Raw genomic sequence first — 15,771 nt, 5'->3', positions numbered from 1 at the left:
ACTGTTCCACACTGCTGGGAAGATCTAAGACCCAGCTTTCATCTGAAGCCATGTGCTCTAGGCCCCTGAACATCCTGGATGCCTTCTGCCAGACCTTTCAGCATCCCTGTCAAACTGCAAAGGTACTTAATCTGTGGACCACATACTGAACTGGGCCTGATGTAGCTCGGTGTGAAGTTTGCCTCTGTGATGAGGACACCTCTAGCTTCCACTTAACTTGTCTCAGACTGTACTGACCATGCAGTAAGTCCACATCACAAACAATTTTATTCTTCTTGTAAACCTTCAAGGGATTTCTGTTGGCCAAAAAATTCCCACTGGACTCAAGAGCTCCCATTTTGTGTGTCAAATCACTCCTCCTTATTTTGTATTCTGTTAAAAACATGAAGTGGATGTATTCTGCCTTCACTTAGCACCAACCACCAAATATCGACCCTGTAACTATCCCTTTGAGCCTGGTGGTCCACACAACATTCTGATTTAATAGTCTTTGCACCTAGGACACATTCCCTCAGTTTCCAAGTGCTAATACTGTGAGACAGTGTCAAAAGCCTTCTCCGCTCTCCTCCCTTTCCTCATCAGTATAACCTTCTGTGATGAAACGGCTGACTACCAAATCAAACTGGCTGAGAAGGAATTGTCCTTAGTAAATCCATGTTCAGTGATCCTGATTACCTTCTTGTCCTTCGCATGCTTAGAAACACACTGAGGTCATGTCTCAGTCTTCCCAGAGACTGAGTTTGAGCAGCTTAGTCTGTAACTAACTCCCTGGTTCCACTTTCTGACATCTAAGACACACACAACATCAGCCTTTCCCCCCACAGCTATCAGTGATCCTTCACCACAACAGTGGTTATCACAGATGATGGACACTTGCCTCCCATCACAACCAGCTCTTTCACCAACTCTTAGGGGATCCTATTCCACAGAATGTAAAGCTTTCAGCTCTAAGTGTTCTTGAACCCATTGCTCCTCCTACTGTTTGCTGGCCCTCTGCCTCCTCAACTGTGCTGATAGAGTCTTGGGGTCAGGCTTTGCCTATCAAGACTAAAGCATACATATATTTCAGCTTCTTCCATGAAATCCCATTCAACAACAGGCTAAACATTTTTACTAAATTTTCTTTAGCTGATAGAATACCTGTTTATGCTCCTTGTTAGTTTTAGCTTCAGCTGAGCTTTAGCCTTCCTGTCATAACTCACGGCAGCCTAAGCAATATTTATAATCCTCTTTTGATGTCTGTCCCTGTTTTCACAAGCCAAATTACAGTTGGGAAAGGTGTGTACAAAAATATGAGTTACCTACAATGTAACTCCAAAATGTGTACATTCCCTTTCACACAACCAGTAAAGCAAGCTCATTTTTAATGGCAAGAGTTTAGCTGTTTGTTTCAAAACCTCATTTCGTATAGCAAAGAACAATTCTAAATTGAGAAAGCAAGAGGCTGTAATCAAATAAAAGACCAACATTTAATCTCTTAAGCAATTAGACCTTCTCCTTTCTTATCATTTTAAAAGATCCCCAGACAAAAGACACTGAAAACGCTTTAAACTAGTTGGAATTCAAAAACACAAAAGTACTTAATTCTTCTCCTCAAATCTGTTGCTTAAACAGAACTTCTCATTTTTATGGAACCCCTTCAAACATGATGAGCCAAGATTTGTGTTTCATGCCGTATCAAATCTCTGCTATATGCACCACAATGGATGCCCCAACTACTACATAAAAGCTGCCTATTAAATCTACCTGGGAGACTGGCACCAATCTTGGCTTTGCTTGTTGTACCCCAGAGGGATTCATACTCTCACCTACCCAGCATTTCATTCTGCAGATTGAAAGGCTCCCTGTGCTCACCTTGCCCTTTTGCTAGCTTTCTGCCTCCCATATAAGATGGCAAATGGCAGAGAGGGAAGTTACCCAAGATGAAATCTGTCACATTATAGGAATTGTCACTTGACCTCAGCAAGCAGCTGGTGTGAAAAGCTGCTATACTCTTTTACCTGCCCACACATAAGACCATAAACAGAGGAAACTAATAGTATCATCCTCATGCTTTATTCTTCATAATTTTTCTTTGCCTTGCCAGTGTATCAGATCTCCACATCATCTTCATTCACTGAAAGATGAATTGATTTGCTAATAATTATAATCCATGGATATTTAATTAAGTGCACTGATGATAAAATTAATTTATTCTCAGAAATAGGAGTTATTGAGCCCATATGCTTTACATTGATACAGCAGATCTTTTAAGTACATGGGGTTTTTGCTAGTGCTTGCTTAGGGTTTGAAAGTGGATATCACCATCTTGGCAATTTGAAATTATTATATTGCTAAGGTCCATTAGCTAAGTCCCAAAATTCTTACAGAGCTAAAATACCTTCTAAATTAAGTAATGTTAAGGCTTTGCCTACTCACACAGATGATACTGTGATGCCTTTGGCCTACCCTGATACTGTTAAGACATAAAATTTACATCTCTTAGTTTATATACATAATTTATCCAAGATATTCCTATCTTGGTAAATCTCTGATACATTAGAGCCACAAAACTATACATAACAGAAGTTCAGACATACCAATGAAGGGACAAAAGGTGCAATGATTCCACCAACGCGGGAAAACATGGAGCAGGCACCCATTCCAACATTCCTAAGGAAAAAAAATATTAATATTTCAAAAAGTGCCATTGAGCAAGAAAAAACACTGCTCAGTCATGACCCTGACCACATTAGCTGGCAAAGAAAAGTCAAGTATAACTGAGAGCATCCCAAAACAGGAACTGAAGCACGTTTTTGTGCTTAAAGAAAAAAATCCCTTTATGATCAAAATTCTAACATCCATACACATATAGTGAGGCAGAGAAAGTGTGATTTCAGTTCATGCACCTTGTCTCTGTCTGAAACTTTGGCTGAATTCATTTATCCAAATCCTGTTTATCAGAAGATTTACCCACCCATGAAAAACACCACAGTGTAGTTTCTCTGGTGCTTGATCATCATACACATCCACATGCTTTTGTCTGCTCTGTCAGCACAAGCACAGGGTACTTGTGTCTCCAGTGAGTGAAACTTTACTCTTGCCTGTGAAGCATCAAGTTACTTTTACAAAGCTTATTGACCAGTCAACTTCAACGTTCCTGATTAAGCAAGTATTGTAATACAGTTGTCTGGTTTATAGAGGACTGAAAGTGTTAGATATCACTCATTAAAAGAAACCTCAGCAGTACTACTGTTATCCTTAATAGTGGAGGAAGAGTTGTAAGCACACCAAGCAGCCAAAGGTCTATTTTATTCTTACATAAAAGTATGGTTAGTTTGAATAAAACACTGCAAGTTTGAGGGAAGAGGAAGTTAGAATAGGATAAGGGAAGAAATTTACATGTAAAACTACAGATAATCATACGTAATTAAAAAATTCAAATGAAAAGGCATCATTAATAGAAAAAAGTAATAGAGAAGTAAAAAGGTGATCAGTTAAGAGAACCAGAAAAATGCAGACTTAAAATTAACTTGTGTTACCTGATCACTGTGGGATAAAGTTCTGATGTGTAGATGTAGACAATGTTAAATGCAGCACTGATTGTCAGTTTCCCCAGCAAAGACAGAGAGCGACTATTCACCACTGCAAACACTCCAGTATCTGATAGAGAAAATGTGACCCTTGTAAGGCTTTTGAGCACTCAAATACATCTTTAATCACTTCAATCACACAATAGTATAGAGTGAAAAGGAATCTAGTGAAGAATCTAAAAGCTGAAATTACAACTCCATATTTTCTGAGTCTACCACAATTAAACACTAAACTAGTTCTCCACTAAGCTGAAGCAAAAAGTAACAGAAATTTTTCCAAAGTGATATTTTTTTTTTAGTCACAAGAGGCTTTTCATTGTCCATTCTATAGTATGATAACATGTTTCGAACATTATTACTTTGAAGGAAGATGCTGTAAAGAACCATAGCAAGTATGTCATGAGGCTTAGTTTTGTCAGAACAGCCAGTGCTTATCTGCTTATATCAGGCACATTGGAGCTCATGCCCAGTGAAGACAGGTGTTTGCTTCTGGCCAGTGAGCCATTTCGCCTCCTAAGGCACTTTGCTCCTGGCTGACTTTGGCAGTTCAGTATACAGCTGATTTTCTGAGTTCTTGCAGTTCTATCCCCTTTTCACATGTGGTATTTCGAATGATATGCAAAAACTACTTGATGACTGGTACCAGCCAAACCAGAATCTCTGTGTCCAGGCTCTAGCATCTGGAATTATTCTGGAAACTTGAGTTGCACCCCTTTAAAAAAAAAGTTTCATCTATGAGATCCATTGCCATCTAGAGCAACTTATTCAGTCTACCATTCCTTCATAAATTTTTTTTTTTTTGAAAAAAAAAAAAGTTTCATCTATGAGATCCATTGCCACCTAGAGCAACTTATTCAGTCTGCCATTCCTTCATAAATTTTTTTTTTTAGTCACACAAGTGTTTGAAGCATTCTCTCCACAAGTTTACAAGTGAGATGAAGTTATGTATTTGGTTTCAAAAAGAAAAATTGCTATGTAAATTTGTTTCTATCATCTTGATAAACATCTAATAAAGTTTCATCTATGAGATCCATTGCCACCTAGAGCAACTTATTCAGTCTGCCATTCCTTCATAAATTTTTTTTTTTAGTCACACAAGTGTTTGAAGCATTCTCTCCACAAGTTTACAAGTGAGATGAAGTTATGTATTTGGTTTCAAAAAGAAAAATTGCTATGTAAATTTGTTTCTATCATCTTGATAAACATCTAATAATTAACATTAGCGTGCCTTTACAAAAAAAACACTTAATTTCACTTTTCTTAAGAGACCCTTTGCTTCAGAAACTTATCAGAATGCCCTCTGAACTGTAAGTTTTGTGGCCATGTTACTAACACCACAATCACATTAGTTTTGAACATTATAGAGCTGTAAGAAGAAATGGAAATCTGTCCCAAGACTCAGTTCTTAGGATCTTTTGACATTGGTCTTTCAATTGGAGAGATACACGCAAGTTGCATGGGTACTACTTACACTGACACATCATTTGACTAATGGAGATATCACAAGAAGCAACATTTTTTGAGAGTACATCAGAAACCCTGCAAAGGAATGACTGATGCAATCAGAAAAGTAGAATCCTAGGGCAAAAATTCAAATCCAAACCTTAACAAGCTTTTCTTAAGGTCTTAGGAAGGTTGCTGCTTACTCATTTTGCAAGTTAGCTCCGCTGGCTTCAAAAATTGAGACTAACATGTTGTATGAGCTTAATCTACTAGCAACCATGAAATTCTTAGCCTGCAGGATGTGCCTTTACGAATCCTTATCACATACTCCAGAAACAAAAGGAAATTCTTACCTTTCCTGTTAGGAAGAAACATGACAATAAGACAAGCCAATCCTCCCAAGAACAGAAATGCACTCAGTGTTCGCTTCCGACCAAACCTGATGTGCAAGAAAAACAAAGCTTTATTCTGCATTAGGTCTGTAGTTTGCAGAGCAATGAGCCCTCCAAATTCACAATAACTCTTTATTTGCAGCTGGGAATTCTGAATGCCATCTTCCACCAACACTTCCTCTCACACTGTTTTTAAACAAGCTTCTACTGCACCGTTAGAAAAATAAGCACCAACTTTATATAGCAGCTGATAATTGATCTTGATTTGCTTCCCACTGTGTGTCCTCATTTGTAAACCTCCTCAGAAGACACACAGAGAAGAGACTGGGAGGTGAATTCTACAAAATATGAAAGACATTGTCCAGAGTAACATGGCTCAGGGAAAGGCTAAATATCTACTCTCCCCATATACTATCACACATAGATACTACTGCAGGAGACCACAGGACAGCTCTGGCTGAGTTGAGTCGCGATAGCTTCCTCCTAACGTTTTCCTAAGATATTCCCCATCCTCAGTGAGGATGGGGAATAGGAGACAGAGGCGAGAACACCACCATCTAGTGTTACCATTGAGTCAGCGCAGCTAGGTTCGACTGCACTGGATCAGCTTCACCAGAGCCAAATAGAGATGGCTCACTACCAGGTGAGCTACTGGGAACAACTTAAACTGCTACTTGAAACAAAGATGTCTCAACGGCATTTTCAAATTAAAGCAGAAAGCCTCATACAACAGATATAAGCCAGGACATGCAATATACAGGAAACCCATCTTTGAGGAAAGTTATAACAAAACCCTGAACAGATTAATAAATTCCATACTTACCATTTTTGGTTAATCAAGTAAATACAGATTGGGTATGCTGGGATTTCTATCAAGCCTGAAAGGGCTAAATTGGCATAGATACTTCCACCTAAGTCACCCACATTAAGGGTAAGACCATAGTAAACCAAGCTGCACACAAACCTGCAAAAGAGAAAGGGGGAAAAAAAAAAAGAAAGAGTAAAATCAGAACTGACACTTTGCCTGCCAAATCAAAGCACTGGTCTGGCATAATACACTGCAAACTATATTTAGTGTTTCAGAAGATAGGTCTAAAATGTTTCTTTACAAGTGTATGATGCTTTCTAGGCAAAGAAACCATTTTATCTCTGCACAGACCCAATTCCTAACTTATTACTGAGTTAAACTTAAGACTATGCTTAAGAAGAATGTGCATAAATCAGAATAAAGTAAAATGTAATCACGATTATATTAATTGGCTTAAGAAATGTCATTGGCCTTCTTTTTTTTATCAGGTTTTATGTTCATCCATATTTTCCAATTGCAAGTAAACCAAATTTCTTAAGCGGTTCAAGCGATACTTCGCCCTCCTTTATTTGCTACACCCTAGTTCAGTTTTATTCATACTTCATCAGCTTTTCTTTTGTAATCCTGTCATCTTGTACACTCCTGTAAAGGCTATCATCTTTACAGAGCAGAAAGAAACTGGTCACTAATTCAGTCTGCAGGAAATGGGCAATTCTCATTTAAGGAACAGAACAATCAACTATTCATTCTGCAGTAATAAACATTTGGAGAAGAAACAGGAAAACAGCTCTCTGTTTGCTGACAAAAATCGTTTGTTTTATTCTTAAGCAATACATCTTTCCCAAATCTATGCATTATAAAAGAAACTGTATGAGCATTTTCAAGGTAGCAGCAAAAGACCTTGGGGCTAGCCGAGCTAAAGGAAAGAAAACAAGCACTTCTGGAGTTAAATTTCTCCTAGTCACTAGAGGTAGAATCATGGATTCCTGCTCCTCACTACAGCAACAGCTAGCACTGGCAGCACTTTCTCTTAAGAGAATAAACAGATTCATTAGACAAGGTAGGCCATCCACCTGCTAATGGGCTCCTAATACCCAAAACAGAGAATAATGCCTGTGACAAAGTACTGACAGCACTGGGCCTAAGGGGAGGACAGTGTGACTAATCTCAGCAGCCCTTGAGGGTCAGAACAAAAGAGGCAGTTCTCAACTATTCTGAGACTCAAAAAGCAAGACAGAAATGCAAAGATAAAAGCTTAAAACTAGACTGCAAAAATGGCTTCATGTTAGAAACGCACTAAAAGAAATACTATAATACATACTAAAATACTGTAAAGGATCCTTTTTAGGGTCAGTGTCTCTAATAATACAGACTGAGGCTAAGTACAACCTGCAGGATGAGCCAATTCTCAGCAATATATTCTTTCAAAGACCTCTTTCAGAGGCCATGGCAGCACGGCTGGGCCTACAAAGTATTTCAAGTACCAGGTAAACATCATGATCAAGGTGCGTCCCAAGAGAATCTTGTATCGGAACAGATCCAAAAAGCTGCCAGCTTCTCTGGAGCTCCTCTCTGCTGGGAGTTTTAGTGAAAAAGTGCACTTCTGCTTGCGGTTCCTCTTTGCAATGAGGTAGAGAGCATCTTCTGCCTCATTCAGACGGCCTTGGGAATAGAGCCAGCGCGGGGACTCAGGAATGAATCTGAAACACACATACAGACACAGTTTTAGGGCTTTGCTTGTCTGTGAGGCTTGACTTGTCTATGTAGATATGGCTGAAATACACTTCAATATAACAAAGAATTTTTCAAGCAACCCTTCAGGTATGAAACTCGCTTACTGAAACAGAGACCAAGCATGTTGAAAGGAAATGTAAGACATATGCAATTTAGATAGTAAGAAAATACATTGAGTATATGCACACACAGAAAGCACAATATTGCAAGTTACAGTATGATTAGGGCCCTGACTTTGGAGAATTCAGAATTACGGAGGCACACATTACTACAAGTAACATAGGATGGTTTTCTAAGACCAACCAGTTCCATTTCTCATTTTCTATACAATCAACTTCCTGTTTACAGTAGAGAATTTGGGAAAAAAGGTGGAAAATGAGAAATGGAAGACAGAGGTTGTGCAAAAGTCAGTCATGCTCCTCAGGTGCACTGTTCACTTGACAGATCTATAACTCCAACATGGCCGACAAAACAAATCTTCTTCTATTACTTTCAGATTTCCAGAACCAATTTAAACTTTAGCCTTTTGCCAGAAGCTTTTTCAGATTTTTGCCTCTGACTAGAAATGACATTTTCCCTCTAAATTTGAAACAAAGTGATTCTGTGCTTTTATAAAAGGAAAGAGCTTAGAAAGGAACATATTTTCTCCTCCATGATAAAAATCTGATAGTATTTTCTGCAAAGCAATTTTTAAGCAATGTGGAAGGCAGGCAGTGTGAAACGTGGAATAAAAAACCCCTTCTCACAGTAAGATAGGCCTCCCAAGTCACTTCAAAAAAATTGTACATATCAATCTGAAAGTTAAAACTTGTTTACCAAAGACCCCAAGCACCACTAAGTTTTGAAATACTAAAGAGTCATCTCTGCCTTTCACCTCATGAACAGCCTCAAAGACCTTCCCCTGATGCTTCCTTTGAAAGGGTGTGTGGATTCTTTAGCAAAGGCTTTATTCAAAACGTTACTGAAGTCAAATAGATGTTGGAAAGGAAAAAGAAGGCAAACTCACTGCAGTTTAAACAGCAATTAAAGTTATTTTCTTCTCTCAGTTACTGAGACTTAGATGTCAGGAAGCAGGTAAGAAAAGAAGAGCACACTGCATCACATAGCTATAGGTGCCAAAATCCACAAGCACAAACCCTCTACTATCTTCAAACAGATCACATTTGAAAAAGAAAGGAAGCTGCCCATTTCTTCTTTTGCATGTCACCTTTAAGAGTATGTGCAAGCAATTTTCATGCTGTTCCTCCTGTGTAAGCACAATTATAAGAGAAACACCATGTTATCACAGAACCACCACAAAACCATTTATGTACCTTGTAACACATACATGCAGTGCCTTGCAGCACACCAGACAACAGTTTAGATCATCTACATATACCAGTTAAAGAATAGGATGTGCTCCTATACCACTCTAGACTGTTCCCACCTACAGTAATAATGCATATACAATACAATGTAGACTTACCTTTTCAGATGTTGCAGCACTAGAAGAAAGCACAGCAACATGTGGTAGGAGAAGTTGAGAGAAACACCATATTTACACCTTTCATGCCATCCTAGAAAGGCACCTTGACTTAGTTGTTTGGTTTGTTATTAACAAGCTTTTGTTTGTTTGTTTTTCTTATTTTTCTGACATCTTTCTTTACAAAACTCAATTTGAAAAACAACTTACAGAGAGAGAAGAAAAACGACTGTTCCTTCCAGGTTAACCACAACAGCCAGAGTCCTCCAGGAACGAATGAAGTACCCTAATAAGGCATACTGGGCAATTCCCACAGCAAAGAACAAGCCACCAATAGAACCTAACATAGAATTAAAACCAAACCAAAACATTATCACTCCTTTAGGAAACATTAGTAAATCTAAACACATGGGATCAGACAAGAACAAACTCTTCATTAACAAAAATTCACTCAGCAATACAGGCAAAACCACATTTATTTGACCAAAAAATATTCTGTTTTTCACTTAGGTGGGGCAGAAGATTTACATCTAATAGCAAAGATCAATAAAAGCCCAAAAAGCATTCTTATACATCTTCTGCACCCAACAAAGCACCATAAACAATTAAGTCTTATAATTCCAAATACAAGTATGTTTCAGCTTTCTACGTTAAATACTACAAACTATTGGAAAACTGGTATTTTTAGGAATATGTAGTATTCATTTGTAGCTCTTATGATTTATAAGACACCCTGTTTTAAAACCATGTCAGGACTTGTCACAGACTGTGTAAGTCAGGCCCTGGAGCTGTAACAGTACAGGTTATACACACCATATCTGAAGAACAGGTCCAACACTAGCAACCCAGACAGCTGTGGTCACAGAGACACTTAAGTGGAGCTAAGTTTGCAACTGCTAGTGTGTTGTGGTGTGTCTCAAGTGGTGTGAGAGACTGACATCTATGAATTCTGACAATAAGGCACTATTTGAGACCTGCCAGGAATGAAAGAATTGATATTTAGCACACACTAAGCTCTGTTTAGCTGAGTCCAAAATATGATGGATAGAGCTTAGCTGTGATAAACCCAAATATGATGGATAGAGCTTAGCTGTGACAAAGCTTGGATGAGTATTTAGCTGGGTAACATTCACAGGAGATGTTTCAGCTGGACTTTCGTCAGCTTAAGTGATGCAGAAATCTAAATAACTCCAAGTCACCTACTGTGCTTGTCCAAGGTTCATATTACATACAGCAGAATTCAAATACTGTGGTCACAGAGATGCTTAAGTGGAGCTAAATTTGCAACTGCTGTGGTGTTAGCTTTGGTGTGTTTCAAGTGGTATGAGAGACTTAAATCTATGCATTCTGAAAAATAAAGGCACTTTACCTGCTAATGCCCAGTAGGCAGTACCCACACACTCATTCAGTAGAACAAAGGCTACCAGTGACATCCCACCATTCATCATCCCTACCAAGAATCGAGAGATGGCAAAGAATTCATATGAGGGTGAGAATCCATTTGCAATGGCAAACAAGATATCAAGAGCAAAACCTGGAAAACAAGGCAAGAGGTTTTATTTCAGAGGAGCACCTAGAGAAACAGAAACATTTACTAATAAGTTTACTTGATGTTCACTGGCATCTGTCCCAAGCAATCACAATCAACAATACCACTGCAGGTTTGGGCAGAAATTTAAATACCTAGAGTCAGTATCAGAAAGGGGAGCACAAAAGCAGTGAGTTTTGATACATTTTGCAGTATTAAATCTTCAAATTCAGTTCATGGCAGACGATTTTTTCATACACCCAGAAACACTGTCTGACTCCAGTTAAAATGGCTTGACATTTATCCTCAATACTGAAGCCACAGATTAAATAAATGACCAAATATCTCACCCCATTCTTAGAAAGCAGTGTATAGAAACTAGAGAAGAGAGAGGTTGCCAGGGGACAACACATGGTGAGTTTGTACTACACAGCAGAACCACCATTTGCTTTGAATGAGGCAGCTCCTTTAAAAAATTTTTTTTAAATCCATTTTTTTAATTCTATGTGCTCATGCATTGACACATTACTTGATACACACAAAACATGCAGTTTCAAATGTTTGATTCAGGGACAGTAAAAAAACCTATGAGATTTAAAACACTATGAGGATCACAAACACATAAAAAATTAAATCATGCAGACAAGAGATAAAAGGTGCAACAAATTCCTAACAGGTTATACATGCAAGAACATTGCTAAGAAATTACTAGAAATATTAATTGCAACCTGCAGAGATCCCATGAGCACAACATGCATGAGAGTGTGAGCCCCTATGGCATGACTCACAAACCCAGAACACCTTGCAGGTAATGCAGATGGTGACTGAATAATCAAATATTAACTTCTTGTCCTGACTTATATTCCTGAAGTACATTGGAAGGACAAAACAAACAAAATTCACAGCACATGAATCACAGCTGCATATCAGGCTCTCAGCAGAAACTGGGCTCTTGCCACTGATCTTCAGACACAACACCTCCACTACATTCATTTTGTTAGGTGGCAGTGCTTACCTGTGAGATAGACTTTCTTCCTCCCAAAGCGATCCGAGAGCTGGCCAAAGGAGATTGCTCCAACAAATACCCCACTGAAGTAGAAAGAACTGGCAGCACTGACTTTGTATGATGTATTGCCAATTAAAAACCACTGGATGGAAGGGGAGAAAGCAAAAACACAACTAAAAGGCAAATCAACCAGAATCCAAGCAATTCAGCAGTTCACAAACAGCTAATAATTAGAGGGGATGACACGTATTTTAAGGAAGATTAAACTCTGCATAAATTTCCTAAGCATCATGTTCAGTAAGTCACCAGACAGTCACCGGAACACAACTGCTGTCTCCCAGACTCAACAGGGGGTACCAACCAATTGCACAGTACCTCCAGATCACATTCAGTCTTTGATTCTGAAATCAAGAACAGATCCCTCTGAATACTCTAATTTTTGCAGCTTTTCCCCACTCTTTCTACCTTCTCATATAGATCTGTTTTCCTAAATAGACTTTGTTCTACCTACTGATGTATGTCACTGCAGTGAGTAGGCACAGCAACAAAAAATAGGTGTGCTTTATTTCTGAAGACAATCTTGCACATGCTGCTCCTTATGAACTGTCTTATCACCGAGAAATACTCTGGTAGCATTAGACAGGTTAGTCACGTTTTCTGCACACAATCATCTTTTTTACAGTGTACTTTGTCATTTCCAGTTCTTCTCAATTCCAAATACAAACCTTATCTTCAAATGTTTGATTCTCACAGACTTAATGTCTCAAGTTGAACCTGACAGAAAATTCTTTCCCCCACAAAAGTGTAGAATGAAAATAGGCCATGCTCTCACTTTTCAAAAGCTATTTTCTTTTGTATTCTAAAAACTCCACATCATCTTTTCTTTTTCTATTCCTCTTGCACCTTGAGATAATATTTCCTTTTAGTGACAACCAACTTTTCTTCCTGTGTTGGTAAGCTGGTGATTATGTCATTATCCCTGCAATAACACTCTAATCTTCCCCTCATAATCTTCTCTTCCTCTACCAAAATCCCATTAGATATCCTTTCTAGCAAAGCTTATATTATTTCAAAGCTCCGTTATGAACTACCTCACCACGAGAACAGAGCCATGCAATTAAACTTCACCAAGATTAGGAAGCTAACAAAACATCATTCATAAGCTCCAAGCAAATAACTTGCTTACTCTCTCAGTATATGCTTCATTTCCAATTGTCACTTTAATGGCAAGGTGTTTACTGATACAGTAGGTAATGTGCCCATAAAGCATCAAGACTGGCAAAATTCAATTCTAAAACTAAGTATGTGACCACAAATCAGCTTTGGAAGCTTCTGCAGATTTTAAAAGCAATTCCCAGAAAAATACATTTGTATAATAGCATATGAGATTAATTTTATCCTGAAATAACATGGTCAGCTTGTTTTAGAAGAGCTACAAGAATCAAGCCCTAACTTTTGGTATAAAAATTTTTAAAATTGCCAATACAAAACTAGTTGACATTAGATTCTTTCTGAATCATTTAGGGATTAAGGGATAATTTGGTTGCAAAGCAAAATTTGTTTTGCAAATTAATCTCAACATCTAAGCCCTTTAAAGGGCTCAAGGCTTTTCTCTCCTACATAAAAGCATGTTACATTTATGCTTGTTAATCATAAATGAAGCTTTTTGCATTAGAATATTTTGCAGTGTAAATTTGCAATGGTCTTGTTTTTAGTAAGTGATGCCAGAAGATAAGCATTAAAAATCCTCCTCAAATGTAGAAAACACTTCTTTACACATTAGTAATGAAATTAGATGGTGGTGAAATATCCCCCAAATAAGTGTGACCTCACAAAAATCTTTGTACTTAGGACATAACTTTCAAATACAATATCCCCCAAATAAGTGTGACCTCACCAAAATCTTTGTACTTAGCACATAACTTTCAAATATACCACACGTTCAGCTAACAAATTTTGAAAAACCTGTACTTTCAGAGTGGGAAACAAGAAAGGTAACAAGATTTTATTCACATGGGCCTTTACTGAAATGTATGTTAAAGAACTACAAAGCAAAGTTTACACAAGTTGCCTTGGGATTTTTTTTAAAAAGTGTATGTTAAAGAACTACAAAGCAAAGTCTACACAAGTTGCCTTGGGATTTTTTTTTAAAAAGTTTTTTTCTTTTCAAGTAAACTTTGTTCTTTACCTGCATTTCTGATTCATGAAACCAAAATGATAAAAAGCTTTATAAAATCCACGTCATACGCTAGGCTCTACCAACATGCCTGACTTATCAAGTTTAAGAGCATGAAAGATTCTTGGGTAAGGTAAAAAAATAATCCAAACAAACAAACCAAAAAAAAAAACCCAACAAAAAAGCCCCACACAACCAAGCCAGAAAAGCTTGAAAACCTTACTGAGCTTTAAATAACATGAAATGCACTGTCCAGTAGGATTTTAACTTACATAGTGTCATAAGTACTCAGCCTCTTTATTACCAGAATAAGAAGCAATGCCAGTTGTACACAACAGTCTGGTATTACCCCAAAGCTGGGTGTTTTTATTAATATGCTCATAACCAATAAAGTGCTTTATGGGAGCAATTTGAATAGCATTAATACCTCCAGACAACAGCCACGACCTATCAAGTGGTACCTCACTTGAATCCACAGTTCAGCTCTAACTTAAAGACTTGTAACAGATGCACTCAGATACGACTCTTGCACAGAACAATCTGACATTAACAGATATTGACAGCCCCAGGAGGAGCAAGTGTTGAACACATCGATGCAGAGTCTGGAATCATTTCTGTAGGGACTGTGCCTAGACCATGAAAGAAAAGACCTACAAAACACAGAGGTCACACCAATACAGCTAAAACTTGTTTAGCAATAGAATGGGAAGGAGTTGTTTAGTTGGAGTTGCTTTGTCCATCTAACTCTGCTTATCCTCTCTTATATCTGGAGCTGTAAAGACTACAGAAGCCACTTCCTCTCCAGTTCCTCCACGGCTTACTAACTGCCTGACTGATGCACTACACGCATTGGAGCTTAGCAAGGGAATCAGTCGAAGCCACTTCCTCTCCAGTTCCTCCACTGCTTGCTAACTGCCTGACTGATGCACTACATGCATTGGAGCTTAGCAAGGGAATCAGTTGCATGAGGTAGCCAGAAAGAGCTCAGGATCCATAAAGGATTTTGAACACATTAGTAAAATGAATGTCATGATTCCAACTCAAATGTGGAACAAGGTTACAGGATCCAAGACATATCTTACACATTAAAAAAAAGTGTGGAGCAGAACACTGGTCAAGATATGCATAGCAAAAGCAATATAAAGGTAGCTTTTGCTGCCAGTAAAGATATGAGTACACTACCTCTTCTCTACCTGGTGGTATCACCTGTTTCATTAGCTAATCAAAACATGCATTAGTATGCAAGAAAGAAGCAGTACAAGCACTTCCCCAAAACCAACTCAATAAGATTTATTTCTCACACATGAGGCAGCAAAACACATCCCAGACTTACCTCAGAGACTATTGATGTGAAGCTGCTACCGAAGTGTATGTGCTTATGCACCTCACTGCCATTGGCAGTCAGAAGCCATTCCCCAAAAACTCTCTGCTCACTCACTGAATGGTTGCTATGGCTCTGATTAGCTGAGAGCCCTTGGAGATCCCACTGGTAGGGAGGAGTTGCACCCACCAACGCGATGAGGATGGCTTCCGTGGCCACATAGAGCTGTCATGAAAGACAAAAACCAAAGATGCAAAAACTTATATCCAAGCAATGTCTCCTTCACAGCTGGAGCAAACCAGTAATAAAACTATTCTAGTATTTTATAT

The 15,771-nt window shown here is 38.3% G+C and overlaps 1 protein-coding gene across 1 annotated transcript in view; it reads right to left on the bottom strand.

The window, feature by feature from the left end:
* The window catches only part of SLC22A15 (solute carrier family 22, member 15), a gene marked incomplete at its 5' end in the record, with an annotated part of 20,832 nt that extends 5,165 nt beyond the window's left edge, over positions 1-15,667 (bottom strand). Inside the window, 9 exons of the mRNA XM_009079289.1 lie at positions 2,580-2,652; positions 3,522-3,642; positions 5,369-5,454; positions 6,231-6,371; positions 7,700-7,915; positions 9,622-9,751; positions 10,781-10,945; positions 11,955-12,087; positions 15,455-15,667. Coding sequence (XP_009077537.1) covers positions 2,580-2,652; positions 3,522-3,642; positions 5,369-5,454; positions 6,231-6,371; positions 7,700-7,915; positions 9,622-9,751; positions 10,781-10,945; positions 11,955-12,087; positions 15,455-15,667 — 1,278 coding nt within the window. The remainder of the gene's footprint in view (positions 1-2,579; positions 2,653-3,521; positions 3,643-5,368; positions 5,455-6,230; positions 6,372-7,699; positions 7,916-9,621; positions 9,752-10,780; positions 10,946-11,954; positions 12,088-15,454) is intronic.
* Between the last annotated feature and the right edge of the window lie 104 nt (positions 15,668-15,771).

Source organism: Acanthisitta chloris, unplaced genomic scaffold, assembly GCF_000695815.1.
Source record: "Acanthisitta chloris isolate BGI_N310 unplaced genomic scaffold, ASM69581v1 scaffold11037, whole genome shotgun sequence".
NCBI classification, from domain to species: Eukaryota; Metazoa; Chordata; class Aves; order Passeriformes; family Acanthisittidae; genus Acanthisitta; species Acanthisitta chloris.
Note: the sequence above shows the minus strand (reverse complement) of the source record. Positions and strands in the feature narration are given on the sequence as shown.